Source organism: Lissotriton helveticus, chromosome 1_1 (assembly GCF_964261635.1).
Source record: "Lissotriton helveticus chromosome 1_1, aLisHel1.1, whole genome shotgun sequence".
Classification (NCBI taxonomy): Eukaryota; Metazoa; Chordata; class Amphibia; order Caudata; family Salamandridae; genus Lissotriton; species Lissotriton helveticus.
Genome location: NC_136057.1, coordinates 1,107,307,716 through 1,107,331,264, shown reverse-complemented (window position 1 = coordinate 1,107,331,264; position 23,549 = coordinate 1,107,307,716). Strand labels below are relative to the sequence as shown.

The window sequence follows — 23,549 nt, the reverse complement described above, 5'->3', positions numbered from 1 at the left end:
TGCCTCTACTATATTGAATGTAAGATCTCGACTTTCATGCTCTATTATAGTGGCAAATGCCAAAAGAATAATTGATGGACAGAATGCTGAACAATGTCAAACATTCACCCCAGTGCAGAGATCTGGGCCTTAATCCATCGTTTTTTCCCACCTTTTTTTGCTAGCCTGAAAGCTATAGAAAGTGAGAAATTTGAGAAACCTTCAATTCCAAACTCACTTTCATTGATCAGACCAATCAGCTTGTGTCTTCTTGTTTCTTTTTCTTCTAAAGGCACTGACGACACTTCTGCTTTTCATACCGTACGATTTCCAGAAAACGGTGATCATCTTTCTGGTGTTGTTGAGGCTGGATTATTGCAATGCTCTTTATTTGGGCACGCAGCAAGGGAAGTTAAAAATGCTCCTGATGTCTGAACACAGCGGCTCGTCTTTTCAAAAACATCAAGAAGTTTGATTCTGTCTCAAAAACATTGGAGGAATTACATTGGCTCCCTGTTAAGAAGAATGTTGCTTTTAAGGGTTTTTGTACAGCTCACAAAGCTCTCAATCGGACTGGCCCAGAGTACCTCAAGAGATAATTCAATTATAGAGAATCAGTCATGTAAGCCAAAGACGATCTGAGTGAGACAGATGAAGAATGTTGTGACTTGGCTCCCTGTTTGAAGTGGGAACCTTAAGAATCGGGAGTAGTGCGCAAATAGCTTCTAACACCGAATTATATCTATTGCCAAACTCTGCACTTACACTAAGCACAGCAGCTGTCTGTGGGCAAGTGAGGAAGTGACAACAGCACTAAGGGTGCAACATCATGAGCTGTTTCTTGACAGATCTCTTGATACAAGGCTCCCCCTATAGCAATTAACATACACCACAAATTATATGAAGCCCTTAAACAGGACATGCCTGAAACAAAATGGATACTAACTTAGCAAATGGCAGCTAAGCCCTTTATTTACACTCAATACAAAGTGCATACAAAGTTATGCTTATATGTTACTTGACGCGTGTGCATTTAAAGGCAATTCATGGCAGTTTGGACAAGTGTGGGACAGCTTGTAGGAGAGAGGCTCACACTATGTATATATAGTTGGAATGTTTTCAAATCTGGAACTTTAGGTGTGAGAGCCTGTCATGCATCTAATACCTAGCCAACATTCAGCTTCAAATGAACACTCTAAAAGCTCTATTAAGAGAGGTTGACAAAGCTGAATTATATCCTGTCGAAACGCTTAATTTATATTGGCAGCTAGACTGACCATTCACGGAAATCGAGAGCACTTGAAGCTCCTACAATAAACTAATGGTGGCCCAAGATCTGGAACTGGAATACAATGGAGCGGCTGACAGACATCCTCAAAGATAAAATAGCGAAAATTGAAAACATCTGGGAGCCTTTTAAGATTTATATAAAGATGTATATTTCTTTATGGCTAAAACTACACCAACCGCCTGACTTGTTTTGAGTGGTAGGGTTTGATTCCTCCCCAGCAAGACTTTCTGATACTGTGGTCAATAATAGGAATGTGAGAGAAATGTGATTGATATTTGAAAATGTAGACTGTTCTCCTGTTTGTTGCTTTATTCATTCTGTTCTGAATTACTTTCCAGGCTACCTCCAGCACTGACACTTTCTTTTGTCCAAGCTCCATCTCATTATTCCAGGAGTGTTTGCCCTGTGGCTTTAGTGTTCCCTTTGGGCTTCCTGCTTGCAAGCAGTGTCTACTGGATGGTGTTGCCTATACTTCGGACAGGCGATGGCCAGGTTGAGAAAACTTCCAGCCCTTGACCTCCATTAAATCAACCACATCAGTGCAGGACATCAGGAACGTCGAGAAGCTGTGGTAAGTCAGAGGGGAGAAGAGAGGTGCTGCATACACCACTGGAGACACAGCAGGAGAAGGCGAAGGTGACTGAGGACGCGGAAGACGATCTGCAGGTGACTCGGGTAGAGGTGCTGAGAACGAGGCTGCCACGCCTCTACCACAGAGCCGTGGCCTTACTCAAGTGGCTAAAAGGGACCCAACTGCAGCGTCTTGGTGGGCAGTAGCAAGGGGGTATTTGGTGGGGTTATAAACTTGGACTAATACATATTTTATAGAGTGGGGGTAAGAAACCTGCTTCTGACACTGGACCGTAGCAAACTAGCACACAAGAGGGTTGGTGAGAAACACATTGGTTTGAGTTTTATTTTTGGTTAATCACGGAGCTCGCACTGATTGGTGAAATTTGACTAAACAAATGAGACCGGATATCGGGTGTTCACCCTATGGAGAGGTATCAGGAACCCACACAGAGTTAATACCGGATTGCTAAAATAAGCCTTCTGTATTTGTTTATACTCAAGGGTACACCTCGACAGACCGGAAGGAAGAGGCAAAAGGGAATACAATGAAACGCCAAAAGACAAGACCACAACGAATAAGTGTTCGGCCCAACAGGAGTCTAACTAACTATACCTCTAACAAATCTCAATATAATTCTAAATGTCGTGTGCCTGAGTCTAATCTATCTGCCTGCTATCCCGTGATGCTGAGTAGACATTTTGTTTTCTCAGACAAACGCAGAGTATGAATTATATTTGGTTTAAAAATAGTTTCTGTGTGGCCACACAAAGAAAAGGTTGGTTGCAAGGGGGTTGGTACACATCCTGGCTGAACATCAATCAATCAATCAATCAATCAATCACGGCATTTGTAAAGCGCGCTACTCACCCGGGAGGGTCTCAAGGCGCTGGGGGAGAGGGGTATGTTACTGCTCGAACAGCCAGGTCTTGAGCTGCTTCCTGAAGGAGAGATGGTCTTGGGTTCGCCGAAGGTGGGTGGGGAGGGAGTTCCAAGTCTTGGCTGCCAGGTAGGAGAAGGATCTTCCTCCGGCGGTGGCTCTGCGGATGCGCGGTACGGTGGCGAGGGCGTGGCTGGTCGATCGTAGTTGGCGGGTGGGCGTGTAGAAGGTCATGCGGTCGTTACGGTACTTGGGGCCCAGGTCGTGGAGAGCCTTGTGTGCGTGGGTGAGGAGTCTGAACGTGATTCTCTTGCTGACGGGGAGCCAGTGCAGGTCTCTCAGGTGCCTGGTGATGTGGCTGTGTCGGGGGATGTCCAGGATGAGTCGTGCGGAGGCGTTCTGGATGCGTTTGAGTATTTTTCGAAGTTTGGCTGTGGTTCCGGCGTAGAGGGTGTTCCCGTAGTCCAGTCGGCTGGTGACGAGTGCCTGGGTGACGGTCTTCCTGGTTTCAATGGGGATCCATCTGAAGATTTTGCGGAGCATGCGCAGGGTGTTGAAGCACAAGGATGAGACGGCGTTGACTTGTCTGGTCATTGACAGGGAGGAGTCCAGGATGAAGCCCAGGTTGCATGCGTGGTCCGTTGGCTTGGGAGCGGTGCCCAGGGCCGGGGGCCACCAGGAGTCGTCCCAGGCGGAGGGTGATGATCCCAGGATGAGGACTTCCGTCTTGTCAGAGTTCAGTTTAAGGCGGCTGTTCCTCATCCAGACGGCGACGTCCTTCATCCCTTCGTGTAGGTTGGCTCTGGCAGTGGTGGGGTCAGGCACTGAGGCCAATCCCCATGCCCACCCCCACACCTCCGACCACCCTCGCCTTTGGCCATGTGCAGTAGGAATTGGCTGCAAAGCAAGATGGGAAAAGTGGAATTTATATATAAAAAAACACTAAAAAATTGTTGCAGGTATGTCATGATTTCGTTTGCTCATAAGACCCGAGCACATGTTTTAAAATAGTTAGAAATCCCATGAATAGACAATATTAAAATGACATTACGATTGAAATAACAAAACCTACCAAGCACGAACATTGGCCAGTCCTAGATTTAGATCCTGCATGAGCACCCCAATACCTTCTCGACACAGACTACAAGAGTGTTCAGTGTGCTCCGCATGTGAAGCCTAGCCTTAGTCTTCCCTCAGGAGCTAATATGCAGAGCCTTTTGGCAGTGCTGCGTGAACACTGGGTGCAGGCCACACAATCAAGCGCAACCACCCCTTCTCTTGCAGCTCACTGTAACTATCCTGTAGCCATCCCCAGTATATTCTAGTTTTCAGCCAAACCCTGTGCGGACTGTCTTCGCTGCTTTAACACCTGAGATGATTGAAGTAATTTATGAGATCATCTGTGATATCATTTAGGCAGTCCTGAGCAGTACGGTTATGTTGATATTGCTCACTAGAACAAGTGAATTTAAGTAGTTTTAGCTTTAAAAAAAAAAACGAATTTCACGTTTTTATAGCAAAGGCTATTTTCTCTTTGAGGAAAGAAACATAACTTTCCTTTAAAAAAGATTTTTAGGTTGAGCCTGACCGCGCATGCGCTGCTCTGCGAGGCATGCTGTATTCAGGTATGGACTTGGAGCTCCGCCCACACTCCGCCTATATTTTTCATTGGCTTGTGCCATTGTCCCTCCTTAGAACTGCTTTGTCTTATTTTGTAACCTCCCATGAGGACACCCCCGTTACATGTGGCAGAACACGCTCTTGCCTATCTCTCCTACCGCTTAAACAAAAAATCTTTATAGCATGGGCGCTGAACGCATTTGCAATTCAATAGGACTCACATTTGCGAGAGTTTAAGCTATTGGCATTGTAAATGACAATACCTTTTATCGGTTTTAAAAACATTGTCATTTACAAAGAGACCTATTGCAATGAAAATGCTTGTTTAGTGTTTTTGTGCCACTTTAAGTGGCCAAAGCAAGAAATTGCTGCGAACAACTGTTGCTAATAGACAGTTGGATCTTGGTGCTTCCTTTGGCCACATTCTGTGCCCAGCCGGAACTCACTCATCTGGTCAAATGGGACGTACTTTAGGTGTGTCCTTTGGGCAACTCCTGTGCCTAGGGCTCTTGCCCTCAGAGCCCATTTCAGCACAGAATGCATCCTGTTTTAACCTGTGGCTCTCAAGGCAGCTTCATGAACATAATTTAGTAATCACATTGGTTTCTTGGCTCTACAATGGTTAATTCATTAAGCCCTGGCAGATTTTCACAAAATTGCACCTTTGAAAATGTGAAGGTTCAGTTTCTAAATCGGAGGCACAAACTTTTTTTAATTTTTAAGGTAAATAGTCTTCTTCTTTGTAATTTCCCATATTCTCCCAAGGGTTGAGAGGTACTCTCCTTATGCCCCTAATTTTCTTCCTGCAATGTGGGGCCTCAAAGTAGCAATGAATCAGTCACATAAAAACATGTCGGCGTCGTTACCTTTTAAGTCATAGCCAGCAAATCAGGCTTCTTGAAACAGCTAACAACCAAGTTGTGTGGAATTCCATTCCGCAGTTGTTGCTGTAGAGAACAGCAAAATACCGTAAGGTACTGAAATAGGAAATGGGATGTTCCTCATTAACAAGTTGCATAACATTTGAAATGAGGCACGTCAAGTGCACCTGTCACGTCCATGTCAAATTGCGTTAAGAATCATCACATCGTGACAATATTATTTGCCAATCAAAACTTTGTTCCTTATGGAAGTTTCAACTAAAGGATACCTACATAGTGGTTTTTGCCGACTCCTATGTACACGCGTCCATACTGTAGAAAAGAGCATCTTTTTGCATTGTTCCTCTACTTTACTAACTGGATTTGTTGCTTAATTTTGACTTTGGGAAGAAGAGGCTGCAAAATCTGAGTATAGGAGCTCAGTGGGGATAGACTCAAGGCCCTTCACCAGCCAGTTCACAGTTACTGCTGTACCTAGTTGCTCCCACAACCTAGGAATAGTAACTTAACCGGGGATGGAGGAATCACAAACAAAATGTCTATTTCTGTCTGGGAGTGGGCTAGAGTTTTTTCTATCCTGCTCTATCTTATACTAAACGTCTGCAAGTGGTTCTAAAAAGGTCAATAAAACTGGTCTCCTGTAGACCACAGTGAAATGAGGGACATAAAAGGCACCTTTGAAGAAAGTCCAGTAGACCAATGGGAACTGGCACATGGCTGAAGAGATTAGCTGAGCCCCTCTCCCATTATAATGTGTAACCTGGAAGCTGTTTCTGTCAATCCACAAGAGCAGCCCACTGTGCACAGCAGAACTATTTATTTATGGTGGCTCAAGAGGTTTAAGGAATGACACTCATTACTCCTGGAGGAAACAGCATTTTAAATCCCCATTCTCAAGAGGAAAGCTTTTTCTGAGGACAGGCTATTCCTAGTGGGACGCTCTCCTATCATCAAAAGAAATTCCTTCAATCAAGGCTTTTGGAAAACACCTGAAAGCCTTCCTTTACAGATATTTACTCAACACTGACAACCAGGCCTTTCCTAGAACTAAGCTTGCGTCTCTACCTACTCAACTTTGCAGTTCAGTTTTTTTCTTAGTAGGCTCTCCAGCCTTGCTGTTCAGCCATTTCATTTCCCACCCATCTCGATGTAACTCTGGTTACGTTTTTAGTTCTGTGTAGAGCACCCAAATGCAGTCTAGTCCTGGTGCGCTATAGAAACAACATACATAAATACAAATATTCAGCATGCTGGGAAAAGGGATTTGAACCTTTCACCTTGGCCTTGAAGAAGAGTGGAGACACATCATTTTCTGAAAAGATTAATTATTCTGTTGGGGCTTTCACTTCTCGTATTGTAAAGCAAGGAATGAAGTGCTTCACCTAGTGGCATTCTGAAAACCTCAACCTCCACGAATAATATAGATTTTTGAAGATCTTCATTCTTTTCTCTGGGCACATTTTTGCCTTTTCTTTACAGATTCATAACTATTGAGCCCTTTACCATTTGTATCATTTTAAAGAACTAAGGGCCAGATGTAGGTAAATTTTATTTTACCACCTCTTAAATACCGCATCATACCGACTCGGTATTTAAGAAGTGGTAAAATAAAAGTACCGAGATGTAGGTAAATGCAGATGTGCATTTACCGATTCGGAAACAATCGGTATTTACCGATGCGGTAAATACCGACCGGTAAATGCCCATGCATTCCTATGGGCTTTGAAGCCCATAGGAATGATTGTGCATTTACCGGTCGGTATTTACCGCATCGGTAAATACCGATTTACACAAGGGTGCAGGGGGTGTCACTTTGACACCCTCTAGCACCCCCAAAACGGGTTTGGGTGCCATGTGGCAGGCATACCTGCCCTAAGGGCAGGTCTGCCTGTCATATGGCACAGGTGTGCATGCACACATGTGCATGCACACCAGAATCGGTATTTTACCATCAAATAGTATTTGATGGTAAAATACCGATTTTTTAATGCTTGTGGGACTCAGAAGAGTCCCACCTACATATCAATTGTCCCTATTCCTTAAAAATACAGACTCGGTATTTTACATAATCGGTAAATTTACCGAGTCTGTAAAATACAGGGCCCTACATCTCAAATTGCATTTACCGGTCGGTAACGGCCGAATTCGGCCGTTACCGACCGGTAAATGCCTACCTACATCTGGCCCTAAGATCGTTTTGACTAAATTGGATTCAGAATTTTGTGTGTTTAATTCTTTGACTTTAATGTTGTGTTTGTGCTAAAATATGCATTTTCTTTGAGAGATGGATGCCAGAGCTACCTGCATTCCTCACTGAAACACGATTTTTAGTTCTTTAGCACTGGGCAATCCAACTGGCATGGAGATTGTGAGAAACTGAATTGTTAGTTGAAGTGGATGGTAGTCCTCTTCAAGTAATAATGGCACTATTCATGACTACGTCCCATTAGGTGTCAATAATTTAAACCAGAACTCAATTCTTGGTAGCACAGGCTTAACTGGAGGAGAAAAGTGTAAATCATTTATCAGTATCAAAACAGTTAAAAAGTAGAACGCAACACAATAAAAAGCCTACTCTAATTAATGAAAATTGAGGAGCTTTTAATTTAATGAGCAAAAAGACAACAACAAAAATTAGATGTCGGGAAACAAGAAATGATTTTTCGATATTTTTGATATTTCTAGCACCAAAAAGTGCAAAGGAGCAACCCCAGGTATCTGGTTGTGCTAGGCCGGGTCAAAGTCAAAAGTTAAGGCTGACATTGATGGAGTGTGGGTCAGATACAGGAACCAGGTTCCAGTGGTGGATGGTGGAATTTGGAAGTGGTTGGGAATAAAAGCAAAGAATGAATCTTTGGGTCCAAGTGATCATAACATTTATCAGGTGTTTAGGGGGTTCTTCACCCAAGAATTCTTTTTTTAATGGATTGTTTTTGTGTCCTTTTTAGGTCTTACTAGAGCCAGCATGCATGCGCTTCTCTGCGAGACATTTAGTAGGGGCTTTAAAATGTGCTGCCACAAGCTGCTTTGGCTGGCTTAGCGCTTGCGTTCACGCGAGCGTGCATGAGTGCAGCCGCCATCTGCCTCCCTTCCAGAGCGGGTTTGCGATCACTTTCACTTCTGCTGTGGATTACTTTCACTTTCGTGCGCACACAACTCCAGGACCAGTCGCGGCCGCACATCTGAGTAAACTTACAGCGTGCCACTTGCGGGACGCTGCATCCTTTTTTTTTTTTTAAACTTGAAACGCGCCACTAGCTGGTTGCTGCACCTTCAATCGCTCCATGACCGTAAATGATTATTATTGCCTACTTTTCCCCCCTTCTTTCAAGCCTCATTTGTTTCTTCTTGACTGCCTTCATGCGTCACACGCTCGTAGACGCCAGCTCGCCCTAATGTAAACCTGCACTGTTTGGGGCCTATTCAGCAGTTTGTGTCGCCCGGCAAGGTTTGCTTAGGCACAGCAGTAGCCCAGGCTGCCCTCCCCTCCCATATGCCCACCATCCAAGCCAAGCCTCATCACCTGCTCAACACCAGGCTGACCAGGGTCCCTGCCTGCCCCCTCTGTGCTCAGCGTCGGCTGGCCAGACATGGAGGTGTCTGGCTCTGCGATCCTATTCTGTTCTCTCAGTGCCGCTTGCAATCAGGCTGGCGAATCCCCGAGGAGCTTTCTCTTCACTTATCCGCGCTGATTTGCTGTATTCGGACATCCAGTCTCCACCCCTCTTCCCTCTCCACCCGCCATCTCATACTGTTTCGCTCAATCCACTGCCTTTACTCTTTGGTGATTTAAATACCCCTTTTCTTTCTATGCTTCCTCCTTTCTCTCCCTTATCCCTATTCTCTCTCTAACTTATTTCCCTCTTTTAGAATGTTTGCCCGGTTTCTCAAGCTCCTTCTTTTTATATCCCTTTGCCTTTCATACTTTCGTCGCACTTCCTGCCTTTGTCATCCATCCTTCTCCTCTATTAATTCATATATTTTCTCTCCTTCGTCGTCATCCCCTGCCTCGCCCCTTATCCTTGTTTTTATTTCTGGTCTGCTACTGTTGTAGCTTTGCTGTAGCGTTAGGCATGTATCACAAACTTCTGCATTTGTCTCCTACTCACCAACTTTCATAGTGTTATTAACACATGTATTAAACATTGCTTTGTGTTTTTATTGTTTATTTTAAGAGAGGTTCATACAAATTTTAGTGCCTCTCTGAATTAAGCAACAGTAGAAAATGAGTGATGCTTTCAGTTAGTTAACAAAAAACATAACTGCTCATCTATTAACACATTAATCCTTGTATTTCACTTTTTAAACTGGAATCTGCTGTTCTTTTCTGTCACCCTTGTTTACAATTTCCCATCCTTGACACGTCATGTGTTTTCAGACTGGGTTACTGAAATACCATTTTCTCGCGTACCCTTATTTTGACCGGGCCAGAACTTTGTTTCTCTTGCGCATGCAGTTTCAGAAAACACGTAACATGGTTTATAGCTCAGCATTATCGACATTCTGAATCTGAACTTATTACTGATTTTTCCATAGTTGTGTGGAGACTGGGTGGTTGGGTAAGCTAGTAGAGGAAACAGTGGTTTTAACAAGCGCTTATATGAGTGACTCATCTAAAAAAGTAGATTTTTATGAAAAAGAGTGTTTTATTATACCCTGAGGAGCAACACACAGGTATGAAAAATACTAAGATGAAAGGCTTAGAGAAACGGGAAAGCAGCACAATCCCCCATCATGGCAATTCACCTGAATAAAACCCCCCTTGAAATGATAAAATACTGGGGGCACAGCTGACAACCCCTCTGTTAGCTAGATCACTTGCCTGCAGCTATGAGGAAAGGTGGCATTCAATGCTACCATATTAACATTAATTTGGGCTCTTCAAAACCCACTCCATTATTAAATACATTGTTTGCATCCACAACCTTATCACCGACAATGGAACCGAGTTTTAAAGATCTGGAAATGTCAGCCAGAATTCAACTTCTCTGGCATTGGATCTTTCATAGATTCACATGCTTTAATCACAACCATCATTGAGCTGGAACTTCCTGCTCACTGATTGATCGGATTAAAACTAAGAAAGATAAAGTGCTTAATTTGAGCCAGTGGTTTTCGCCGCTCAGCACCTGCATTTAATTGTCTACACCAGCACTTATGACAGTCTGCCACTTTATGGTGCTGTTTGTAAAATTCAGAAATGAGCTCACAATCGTTATTTATTCTAAGAAACTGGGTACTCGACCACTTTTTGCCTGGTATCTGGTGCAAATTTGACTGAAAGTGTGCTGGGTATCCTGACCTGGTCCCCAGCACCTGTCTTTCCCTAAATTCTACAATTTTTCCACACTTTGCACGCCTTTAGGATCCTTGTAAGTCCCTAGTAAGTGGTACCCCTGGTACATAGGCCCTGGGAACTAAAGATGGTCCCTAATGGCTGCAGCACAAATTGTGCCATTCTGAGGGACCCCTCACCAAGCTCTTACAATCTGCCATTGCAGCCTGTGTAGTCTTGGTGCAGCCTGTGTAGTCTTGGTGCAGAGAAAACCTAAGAGTTGACACGGCACACACAGCTGTGTTCCATGCCAACAAAACGTTGCTTATGATACAAGTAGGGCTCCCCGTTTTCTGTTTTTACTGATTTTTATAGATAAATACAGACAGAAAACATGAATTTGTGTGTCTGTATTAAATTTCAAATGTGGATAAAAACGGAAATTGGGTTGTTTTTTCAGTAATTCTAAATTCTTTCTCCCATGACTGCTATGCCAATAGCTGTGTGGGTTGATGGGAAAGGGGGTTAAAAAAGAAAGGGTTTTTAGTAAAGAGGCTTTAACAGCAGTAGATATACACAAGGCTGTACTGCAATTTACAGGTTTCATACAAGTGCATTGATTTAACTTTAGCGGGTGTTCCTAGCATTGAAACCTGGCAGGCATTCAAGGATGAGTGCATATAGATCAGTTAAATAAATGTGGAAATCTAGTAATTTCAGCTTCATTTTATCACAAAGACCAAAATAAATATGGATAAATACAGATAAAATTAGCAAAAAAGAAATATGGATAAATACAGATGTCCCAAAAATAAATACCATAAAACCGGAAGCCCTAGTTGTAAGTAACAAACAAGCATTTGCAATGCAATAGGTCTCGCATTATAAAAGTTTGAACTGTTGGCATTGCTAATAATAATGCAACAGTAGAAGCTCAAATATTCAGTAATGTGAGACCTATTGCATTGCAATTGTTTTTTTGTTGTTTTATTTTTATAGAGCACGAACTTGAGTGAAAGGTGTATATTTATGTTGCACTGAGTACAGTGTAATTATGTGTTGTGTTATTATGTGGCACAGATTGATATTGTGTAGAGTGTATTTATGTTGCATTAAGTAGACAGTAATTATGTGGCATGCAATTATGTAGTATGGAGTGGTATGTGGAGTGTATTTATGTTGTATTGAATACAGTGTAATTATGTGGTACTGAGTCGTAATATGTTGAGTGTAGTTATGTACTTTACTCAATGCAACATAAATACACCCCTCATATAACTCAGTACCATACAATTACAAACCACATATTTACACACTAATCAATGCAACAGAAATACTCTCCACATCAGAACACTCAATACCACATAATTGCACAATACATATTTACAACACATATGTACACACTACTCAATACAACATAACTACACTCAACATAATACCACTCAGTACCACATATGCTTGTTTCAAGGGTTGTGGTCAGTTTCAGATATCGTACTGCAGTTAGTTTCACATACTGTGATCAGTTTCAGGTATTGTGGCTGATCTGAAGAATTGTGGTCTGTTTTATGTTGTGCAGTTAGTTTAAGGCAGTCAGGTGCCAGTGTTGCATTATTATGAGCAATGCCAACTGCTCAAACTTTTATAATGCGGGACCTATTGCATTGCAAATGCTTGTTCTCTCTAGATCTCGTGAATGCACTTCCTTGCATCTCCTTCACGTCACCACCACCATACACTATGCAACTTCTCACCATGAAGCACTGCACTGGTTTACTTTTGCATTGTCAAACTTTTAACAACTGTGTACCTCCTCCACACATACTTGCATAGAACTACAATTGCAACTGGAATTCATGACCATTGCTCTGTGTACTCTACAAAGAAGACAAGGATTGGAGGCCATGTATTCTGAAAACCTTCCTCTCCAACTGAAAGAAACATGCAAAACTTGCTGTGCCTCGAGCCTCAACAGCTGAAGTCAGAGAGAGGAGAGTAAGGACAGAAACTGCAATGGAGGAATAGATTCTGCAGATAGAGGGGTGAGGAGAAGAAGAATACCTGCCTTGGGAGTGATCAGAGGAAAAATGTGGAGGAAAAGAGAAAAATAATCTGCAGTTGAAGAGATGAGCAGAGGAGCAGCAGCATTGAAGAGATGAGTGGAAGAGTGGGCGCTTCAAGGGCAGAAGGGAAGGAGGCACACAGAATTTGGAAGTAGGTGAGAGGGGGACAGCTACATGATGAGAGCTGGATCTGCCAGTGGAAAAGCAAAAGAGTTGGAAGGGAAAAGGTAAGGATTGTCACTGTAGGTAAAAAGGTGAGACGGGAGGGACAACTGCAGAAGGTGAGATGGTGGAAAAATTGACACTGCAAGGGGCGTAGTGGAGAAGGAAATCTTCAGGTTTGAAGAGAGCAGGAATGGTATAGCTGCAAAGAAAGACATGGAGAGAACAGAAACTGCAGGTCGTAGGGATTTGTAGTGAGAGGCTTGTTAGCGGCTGCAGATTTTAGATCTAGGCAAAGACCACTTACTTCAACAGTCTTGCCCAGTTGGTGTCTCATACGGAGCTCCTGTGCACCTGCAGTCAGCTTCTTTTTCCAAGCTGGCACCTGCGTTCTCTAGCTAAAATGCTCTAAACAGAATACACAAGGCGCAAAAGCATACAGTGCATCTGTTTACAGCATGCAGCACATGCACCGGCCTTACAGAGCCATGAGTGTAATGACTGACGTCAAGCCCTCTTGCATAGGCTGTAGTCCCTCCCTTTCCCAACTTGTCATCGCTTGACGACCTGGAAGAGGGAGGGGCGGTGAGAGGCAGCTTGAAATAATTGTCGACCAGCCCCAGGAGTCCAGGGCTGATACTGTACACACCTGGGCTGCCTAAAAAATATGACACTGCATTGTGTCATTACTTGGCAGTCCCCTAGGATCCCAAATATTGAAGGCCCGGGCTGGCACCATGGCAGCTCATAGGCTACTGAAAATTCAAGACCATATCTGGCAGATGCACACTGGCACATGTGCCCAAGAAAAACTGCCTGCCATTTGTTATGGGTAGCGTAACTCCAGCCAAATAAAGTGTCAACTGCTTTTTGCAGCTACCATCCCTAAGGCTTATAATGTGTGAGGGTGCAGCCCCTCCTCCCAGCACCAGGAACCGTCACTACCCGGTTCAGTCTGGTGAAAGTGTTTAACATCTGAATTTGAAATGTTTTTGAAAGTCGAAGATCCTCTACGGAGCAAGGCAACAGACTGTTGCCAAGGTGGGTTCCACAAGGCCTGATAGCCGTTAAACAAAGTTCCGGATAAACTGCTAACCTTTGACGGGAAAGGTTCATGCGGAAGACATTCAATCTTTGCACCCAGGGTAAGTGCCTTACCAGACAGATACTTTTAGCATCTTCTCTGGCGAAGAAGTCACAAATCTATCAATGAGGCACACCAATAAGTTGAGTTCGACGAGCAATGCGAGGTCAAAGGCTGCAGCTCAGTGGCCGTCAAGTGGTAACCACTGGTTCTTTAAGCAAAAATTTTGGAAATGTTTTGAAGTCCTAGCTTTTATGGGTTAGGCAGGAGGAGCACACTGACACGTTTCCAAGGCACCCAGGGCCTTAGGTTGTATAAACACGGGTCAACCCAAGAAGTCACTGGGACCTGGGCAATATATCAGTACAAACAAAGTGGTCCCAGTTTGTAGAGAACAAATAAAAACAATCAATAAACAGAGAAGTAGAAATAGATGCACGAATGATTATAACAGCATTGTTTTTTAATCACAATGTGTTTCATATAACAATTATTCATTCATTAGATATACAATAAATCACTTTACAATATGCCCCTATGAGAGTGAGAAGGGAAGGGTAGTGATGGGATGGTGAAAGAATAAGATCTTTAAAGAAGGTCAGCAAGACCACAATATAACCAAATTATTATATAAAGAGTTAAATCATCTTCTACTTAAAAACATCATGCCTCAATGAAAAACAATACTAATAAATGATAATAGAGGCTGAACATAGAAGGAAGTGTCGACGTTTCGACCCAGTTGGAATGCAGGCGTGGATAAACCTTGCTAGAGGGTCTTCATCAGGACAAGGGTGGTGGAGGGTGGGGCAATAAATTTGCCTATGGCAGAAGGCGAAGGAGATCTTTGTGCGTGTTGATGACCACCTTTGAAAGACAACTTAGCGAGATTGTTCCACGACTTTCCCATAAGTAGATTACTGTCTGAATTTCTGCCAGATTTGAAGCCTTGAGGACAGTTCCTTTTTACATTTTTTCTTACGACTCTTTGAAGATCTCCTTCGCCTTCTGCCATAGGCAAATTTATTGCCCCACCCTCCACCACCCTTGTCCTGATGAAGACCCTCTAGCAAGGTTTATCCACGCCTGCATTCCAACTGGGTCGAAACGTCGACACTTCCTTCTATGTTCAGCCTCTATTATCATTTATTAGTATTGTTTTTCATTGAGGCATGATGTTTTTAAGTAGAAGATGATTTAACTCTTTATAAAATAATTTGGTTATATTGTGGTCTTGCTGACCTTCTTTAAAGATCTTATTCTTTCACCATCCCATCACTACCCTTCCCTTCTCACTCTCATAGGGGCATATTGTAAAGTGATTTATTGTATATCTAATGAATGAATAATTGTTATATGAAACACATTGTGATTAAAAAACAATGCTGTTATAATCATTTGTGCATCTATTTCTACTTCTCTGTTTATTGATTGTTTTTATTTGTTCTCTACAAACTGGGACCACTTTCCCAGGGCCTTAGGGACACCACTTGGGGGTAAAGACTCATTCCATGGGAGGCCACCAGTAGGCTACAAGGCAAGTCCTGGTGGAACTGGCTGGCAGGGCTGTTCTGGAATTGCAGATGTTGTTCTCACCTTAAAGGAAGGCTCGCTAACTAGCCCCTGGAGTTAAGTATTGGGTACAAATGTGAAAAGGTTCAGCCATTGGGTCTCTCCACACGTCACAGCAAGTGCAGTCGGTGCAGTCTTCCTTCTGAAATCAGGATTCAGCAGGTGTAGTCCTTCTGTCTTTATCAGGTCCAGAAGTGTTCTGAAAAGGGTATCTATGGGTGCTACTTTTAGGTCTCGCACTAGCTTGTGAGCGGGGCCGACTCCCTAATTAACAGGGAGAAAGTTCCCAGGGGCAACCCTTCTCACTTTGACATAATTTTATGAGGGATTGGCTCGAAACAATCCTACAGTGTCCTGCTCTGCCAAAAATCAACATGGCAGAATCTTTCTTCACTTGGTCAGAGCTCTAGGCATACCCCTGAGAAGTGCCTAGGGAAATGAGGAACTTACCCTCCGAAACCAGTTGAGGGGGTGGAAGACCCACTCAGGCACCAGTACCAGTTAGGGTGAACATCAAAAGTCACTAAATTAACCTGTGCTTAACCCTGTATTAGTTTGGCACAGAACAGTCAGGCTTAACTTAGAGGCAAAGTGTAAAGTATTTATGCAGCACACGGACAGTAAACGAGTGAAAACATAACAAAAATCACAAACCAATCTAGAAAAAGAAAACATTTTAATAAATAAAGTGACACTAAAATGAACAAAATCCAATTAGTAGAACCGGAGATTTTGAATTTCAACATCCTAAGTAAAAGTAGTGTCAAAAAGCACAAAGCGGCAACTGTGGTGATCTGTTTGTGCTGGGCGGGACAAAGTCATACGTTTAGTCTGATGATGTAGTGTGGATCAGATACAGGGACCAGGTTAGCCCTGAGGAGAGACGTACAATGTATCCTGGATGTGAGGTTCAATTGTGTTGAGTGGCGTTGGTTCCGATCGGGAGCTTTGAGGTGATGTTTAGCATCAAGCTACATCGGTTCCGATGAGGCTGCTGAACAGAAGCTGTGATGTGAGGTCCTGCGTCAAACTGTGATGCGAAATCAGGTGTCTAACTGTGATGCGAGGCCCAGCATCGTGCTGCCTCACTCTGTGTCAGTTCCTATGAAGCCGCCGATCAGGAGCTGCAATAAAAGGTCCGGCATTGGTGGGTGTTTAATTCTACGAAGTTGCTGATCAGGTGAAGAAGAGTATACTTTGCCAAACCAAGAGTCCAGGACCTGGGGGAACCTCTGGGGATCTGGACTCACTCCAGCAGAGTCTGGCAGCAGTGCTCAGGCAGTTCCAGTTGGTTCTGATCAACTGGGCAGATGCAGGTCAGGTCCTTGAAGCTTTTTCTGTCACTGTAGCTCTCACAGGAAGCCAGGCAGCTAGCCCTTAGGGACACCAGTCTGGTGGTCCTGGGTTTAAGGAGCAGGACCAGTCTCCCTTCCTCAGCCATCAGGGAAGTCTTTTTAGCAGAAAGGAAGCAGGGCAGTCCCTCCAGCAGCAGGGAAGCAGAGCAGCAATCTTTTTGAGTCTTTCACAGTCCAGCAGTGATTATTGAGTGGATCTAGAGGTCTAATAGTTACACCTGGTGCCAGCCTTTGAAGCAGGGGGATTCCCTATATTACCCTTACATATGGTTCCAGAAAGTTCCTACCTTCCCCTTTTAAGGCTCCAAAAAGTCTGGGGTGACAAAAGACTAGTGCAAGGTTCCTTTGTGTGTGTTGAAGGCAAGCCTTTTGAAGTGTAAGTGGAGCAAGGCACAGCTTCACTCCCAGCTATCCTGGCAGTATGGTCCATCGTTCCCCACTTTTATGTCACTGGGAGGACACAAACCCCAACAGCAGAGCCATTCACAGTCATGGGACCCAGGACAACGGTAGAAGGCACCAACGGTTAAGACAAGAAAATTACAACTTTCTAACAGCGGCATTTTCAGAATTGTGACTTAAAATAAAACGTACCATTAGAGAGTGTTTAAATTACAATTCATTTAGTGAACACATCATTTTCCTACTTGGTCCTACAATTAGGTCATCACGTATTAAATGTAATATGGTAGCCCAATGTTATCCTATGAGACAGATAGGCCATGTAATAGTGCAACATGACTTTAGGAGTTTTTCACTACCAGGACATGTAAAACTTAAACCCATATCACCCAATTTTTTTAATACCACACACTCTGCCCTAAATGCTTTTAGGACTTACCTTAGGGGTGACTTATAAATATAAAAAGCAAGGTTTAGGCCTGGCAAAAAGTATATCTTGTTCCACAACATCCGGAATACCGGAATTAGAAACTTAACCATAGGAAGAACAGGGATTCCACTGAACATGTGTGAAAAACCGTCTTTCCAGAAAGATAAATTATTTTCTAGAGTTGCCTCACCCACCAGGGTTACCCCTAGGTGGCATGCTTCATCATTGATGTCCTCTCAATCCGCGCAGATTGAGGCGTGCTGCGACTTTCAAACTACATAAGAGCACTTAGTTTTTGGAAATTATGTGTGGTGCAGTGATGTGGAGTGGGAAAAATAGGTTAAAAATACCTAGCTAGTGAGCTAATATTTTATTCCTGCTCCTAGTGGGTATGTTTTAAAATCAGGGGTTAATAATAAGGAAAGACCTTACTGTAATGAGTATGGTGTCCCTAGTACTGGGTCAACAAGTTTCTAGCATTCCCCTAAAGCTCTTCTTCAGGACCACACGAGGGCCAGCCCCGTGCGTACCACTCCTAAAGAATCCTATGAATAGGAAACAATAGGATGTACACCTAATGTGTGTTCACCTCATATTTAATACATGCAGTTGTACACTGACACGCTGTATCTGTAGGAAATACAGCAAAAGGAAAATTAAAAAGCTTGCCTACCAGCCAAGCTGGCAGGCCCTTTATATACCACAACAATTAATACCTGGGGGTCTGAAATCATATGAGTAAGTCAAACAGATAGGATCACAACACCAAGACTACGCAAAATAACACCAGTGAGAAATAGTTGGTAACTGCAGGCCTAATCAAGGCTCAAGAGCACATGGAGAGAAATATAGTTCCCATCAGAAGCCACACTGTACCGCCCTCTTTGTCATCATTTGGGTTCTCCTTACCCAGGAGATGAAACGGCCGGTCAGTTGTTACCGTGACCGAAAAATGTGATGAGTGGGAAGTACAGAAAAAATGCTAGTGGCTAATGAAAAAGCAGTGTATAGTGATTAGGGTGAAAAAGTGAGTGGTAATAATAAAATTAGGTGAACTGGGTAGAAAAAGAAATGTATTAGTATCTCCCAGTCCCTAAGATTAAAAGGCAGGTGTGAGTGCAGGTTTGAAATAATACCCACACTTTCTAATGGTCAACATGTTTCTGCATTACATAGAACAGAGTTTCTAATGCATTCTTCAGGACCTTGTTGGAAATACACTACTGCTTTGTGAATAATAATAAAAAAAGATATCACCTGAGAGTCCCAGGCGTGCTCAACCGTATACTATGTATGTTGGTTGAGAGGCTTCACCCCACCTGGCTGCAGCGCAGGTAAAAGGAGCACCGCTCTTTCCGTCGGTGTCTCCGGGCAGTCTTCAGTACTGCATAGTATACGGTTGAGCACGCCTGGGACTCTCAGGTGATATCTTTTTTTATTATTATTCACAAAGCAGTAGTGTATTTCCAACAAGGTCCTGAAGAATGCATTAGAAACTCTGTTCTATGTAATGCAGAAACATGTTGACCATTAGAAAGTGTGGGTATTATTTCAAACCCGCACTCACACCTGCCTTTTAATCTTAGGGACTGGGAGATACTAATAAATTTCTTTTTCTACCCAGTTCACCTAATTTTATTATTACCACTCACTTTTTCACCCTAATCACTATACACTGCTTTTTCATTAGCCACTAGCATTTTTTCTGTACTTCCCACTCATCACATTTTTCGGTCACGGTAACAACTGACCGGCCGTTTCATCTCCTGGGTAAGGAGAACCCAAATGATGACAAAGAGGGCGGTACAGTGTGGCTTCTGATGGGAACTATATTTCTCTCCATGTGCTCTTGAGCCTTGATTAGGCCTGCAGTTACCAACTATTTCTCACTGGTGTTATTTTGCGTAGTCTTGGTGTTGTGATCCTATCTGTTTGACTTACTCATATGATTTCAGACCCCCAGGTATTAATTGTTGTGGTACATTGTGTTTGGGGCACATACCTGGTTGGTCGGTAAACCCGCCCTTAGACCCTTCTTAACTGTTAGTTGGATATAGGCCCTTTATATATGCAGCTTCGTATCTCGATCAATGTACTCCTCTATAGTGGGTGTACTTAACAGTTATTTTGTGTGATCATCTGTGCCCCCATTGCCATATCAGGGTGTGACTACTAGCCCCTCTACCCCTGCAGATCATGAGGCATATTTCTGCCTAAACAAAAGTATGCGTCATTTATATGTACTACTATTATTTTGTTATATGTTGTTTTTCACGTGGTCTTTTTCACGCGTGCTTCTAAACTGCAATTTGTACATAACCACTTTTCTTCACATAGACATCGTGTGTGAATGATTTCTTCCACCACAGATGATCGCACAAAATAAATCACACACGATGTCAATGTGAAGAAAAGTGGTTATGTACAAATTGCAGTTTAAAAGAATTCCCAGAACTGATGTGACAGTGGAGGGCTCTGAGCTTTTTGGCTGTTCGCTAGAAAACTTTCAGTTTGCTTTGTCATCACGTAATATCTCTGACTCTTCAATAGCAAAGCTAAAAATTACTATTTGTACATCTTAGCCTGCCAGGAAGGTGTTTTCTTGACCTAAACAGTCCTGATACCTAAATATACACTGGGTAGCCAGAGCAGTGGCGTCACTAGGGTTGGTGTCACCCAGTGCGAGTAAAGGTGTCACCCCATGTTATAATTTAAAAAACATACCTTACCGCCTGATCCCGCTCCGCGCCGCTTCAACGCTCCTGACCAGGCTGCCGTGTTTTTTTCCAACAGGAAGGGAAGTAGGCTTCAAGCAGCCTCCCTCCCCTGCGCCAATCACAACGCTGCAATGGCAGCGTTGTGATTGGCTAGAGCAGGGAAACTACTTCCTGCTGAGGGGGTTGCTGCACGACATGAAGCAACCCCCGGTCTCAACCCAAAAAACGGAACATGCGTGCGCCCCTGGGCCTGCCTGCAGGCTGTCTGTCAGTCAACTCTAGACTGCTGCCGCAGCGCCACCCACCCATCCCCTTAGCGTCATACGGGCTCGCAGCGTTGCCCCACTAACCACGACCACCTGGGGTGACACCAATCACCTGGTGCGTGATTGGTGTCACCCCAGGTGATGGTGTCACCCGGTGCGCTAAGCACCCCCCGCTCCCCGTAGTGACGCCACTGAGACAGAGACCGAGCCTCAACTCTTCTGCTAATTTAAAAATCATAAGAAAATAAATCCCTTGATGCAGGTTATTCTTTAAATTAATAGATTTGGTTTGACTCCGAGGTGCATCTCTCACGTACAAACACACATACAGAAAATAAGGCTACTTTTACCCATTTCCAACAAGACCTCATATTTAAATATATTTGATAAGTATTATTAGCTTCCCTGATCACTTTGATACATTCGCACATATTCGGCAAAAGACTACCCATATTCAAAATACAGAGTTTTTTCAAAATCCTCAATTTTACTATTTTCAGCTGTAGAACAGAAATGGGGCTTACAACACACATATATTTATAATAGCAGGGGATCACAATTTTCATGTAAATTAACTTGCAACTTATATCAGTGATCACCCTTAACCATCCTAATGGCTTATACCAAACAGGTAGATTTACCTCCAATTGGAATCATTCTGCCCACATGAAAGTGAACAAATCAGGCCCATTAAGAAAGGTAGAATGCTGTAAATGTTCACCTGTGACTGTGACGGCAAAGACTTCACGACTGGTCGTCTTTACATTAGAATCACATACTGTCCAAGCAGAAATGTTCACCTGCTGACAACTTGGAAGTCCAAGAATGGTGAACTCTTTCCCAGGCCTCGTCAAAGTGAATTTCTTCGTAGTTCTTTGCAAAGAGATGCCCCGAATTACACGTGCTTCGAGGCAAAATGAACTGTATTTGCCCAAGGAGGGTTTGTCCCAGTAAACAGTAACACCAGTGGAGTTGGCACGCAAAATAGTAAAGTTGGCAGGTGGCAATGGATCTGAAAAAATAATTTATATAAGAAAAAAAAGAGACAAATCTCATGTGGAGTCATTCCTTTGATATTTCACACAATCGATGGACAAACTATGAAGAAATCAATTGAATCACATTCCGAAAGAATCAAACTACATTGCCCAAACGAGGGACATGGCCGATGCACATTTATCTCTGGCATAAACGCCTCAAGTTCCACAATATCTTTCTTTTGGAAAATTCAAGACACAAAACAAACCTAAGGGCGACGCCGACACAGTTTCAGAGAGGTAATGGACACTATTTAGAAGCCATTTTACTTTGATAAATTTGTACCCAGAGTCCAAATCTCAAAATTGTCATTAATAAAAAAGCTTCAGTCGGAAAACAAGTGTAAGAAAGTTTATCAAACGAAAATTTAAAAAAATGCATTAAATAGAAGAGGGATATTTTCAAAAGAAATAGTCAAATAGGCCAATATTCCGTTTTCCAGGCAACATAACAGTTATTCATATGTTCGAGGAGTCTGGTCGCCACACCAGGGCACTAATAAGATTTTTATATTTCAATTCACCTATACTGTTGTGGCTCAAATAATCATTGCAAGAAGATGGCTGGACACTAAACCTCTGTCTGCAGTTTGAATGATGCAATAAATACGTACATACTATATAAGGCGACTCCAACAAGTAGCTCGTGAGCTATTGGTAGCTCTCCATCTACCTGTAAGTAGGTCTCTTGTGTGCAGTCCAGCCTAGTAAATGAAAAGCTTTTGCTTGACTGAATTAATGTATGCATACCAAAATTGAAAAGTGTGTATTTGAGATCCAAAAAAGTGTGTATTTTCCTAAATATATTTAAAGCGGTTGGGAAAACCTATTACTAACATTATTCCCTTGGTGCCAGGGACATAACATCAATTGCTGCAACGCACTACCCACATAAAGGTATTCCAACTTAGCAAAGCCTTCTTTTGACATTACTGCAGGCAAACCTGCCGCATGAACAGAAGTGATTATTGCAGGTAAGCGTGTGTTTCAGTGGCCACTAATAAACGCTTGTCTGACGTGCTAACCATTACAACACTAATAATATTAGTAGCTCAAGATCATTTACAGGGAACATAAGTAGCTCATATCACAGAAAAGGTTTCAGAACCCTGTACTATACTGAACTATAGACAAGATGGTTTTTCAGGTTATCACAATTCAGTGTTGTTTACTTCAAATTGGGCTTCTACAAGGAATATTGCAAAATGATTGATTTTCTTTCACTTGTTTGGAACTCATATGTACTGTGATGCTCCATTATATTCACTTAAGCTACATCTTGTTAAGTCTAGCTTGGAGACATATTTAGTTGTCTTGCTATACTAATGTTATGAAAAATGTATATATGATCACTTAAAAAAAACAAAGGGTAAAGAGACGTTTTAGTTAGGTATGACAATAAGAACTTATTTTCCATTAAAAAAAATCAGAAATTAACAGGAAAAAAAAATCCCTAATGGTTAAATGACAGTAACAGTTGGGTGAAAATGTTAATGTAACCCTTTTGCTGCTAGGCCTCCCCCTCCCTCCCCCCACTCCCTGTGCTAAGCCTTTTTTTTTGCTATTTGGGGTAGTTCCCACTTAGGCCCCCGTAATATTTTGTACACAAGGTATCCACGTCAAATTTACGTCCTTTTTCTCCATTACCATGAGGATTCTAAAGTTGCCCAGGGTTTGTGTATTCCCCTGGAGGGGACCCAGAAATACAGAGATGTGTTTGTTTTTTTAAATGGGAAAAAAGTGCTGCAGAAGAAAACATCTGTTTTTTCCCTGAAAATGGCATCAACAAAGGGTTTGTGGTGCTGAAATCCCCACCTTCTCAGCTTTCAGGGACAGACAGACTTTTGTCAGAAAATCAACTTTTTCAACTCAGTTTTGACATTTTACCGGAACATAGCCTATTTTTGCTATTTTTTGTACTTTCAACCTCCTTCCAATTAGTGGTAGAAATGGGTGTGGAAGCAATA

At 42.8% G+C, this 23,549-nt stretch overlaps 1 protein-coding gene across 3 annotated transcripts in view; it reads right to left on the bottom strand.

The window, feature by feature from the left end:
* Positions 1-23,549, bottom strand: part of LOC144821473 (uncharacterized) — a 616,628-nt gene that overhangs the window by 484,899 nt on the left and 108,180 nt on the right. For 2 of the 3 annotated variants that reach the window (XM_078678562.1, XM_078678572.1), the window contains exon 7: positions 21,267-21,557. The exons of the other annotated variant lie outside the window; for it this stretch is intronic. In XM_078678562.1, the coding sequence (XP_078534688.1) occupies positions 21,267-21,557 (291 nt within the window). The remainder of the gene's footprint in view (positions 1-21,266; positions 21,558-23,549) is intronic. 3 annotated transcript variants of the gene reach the window in all.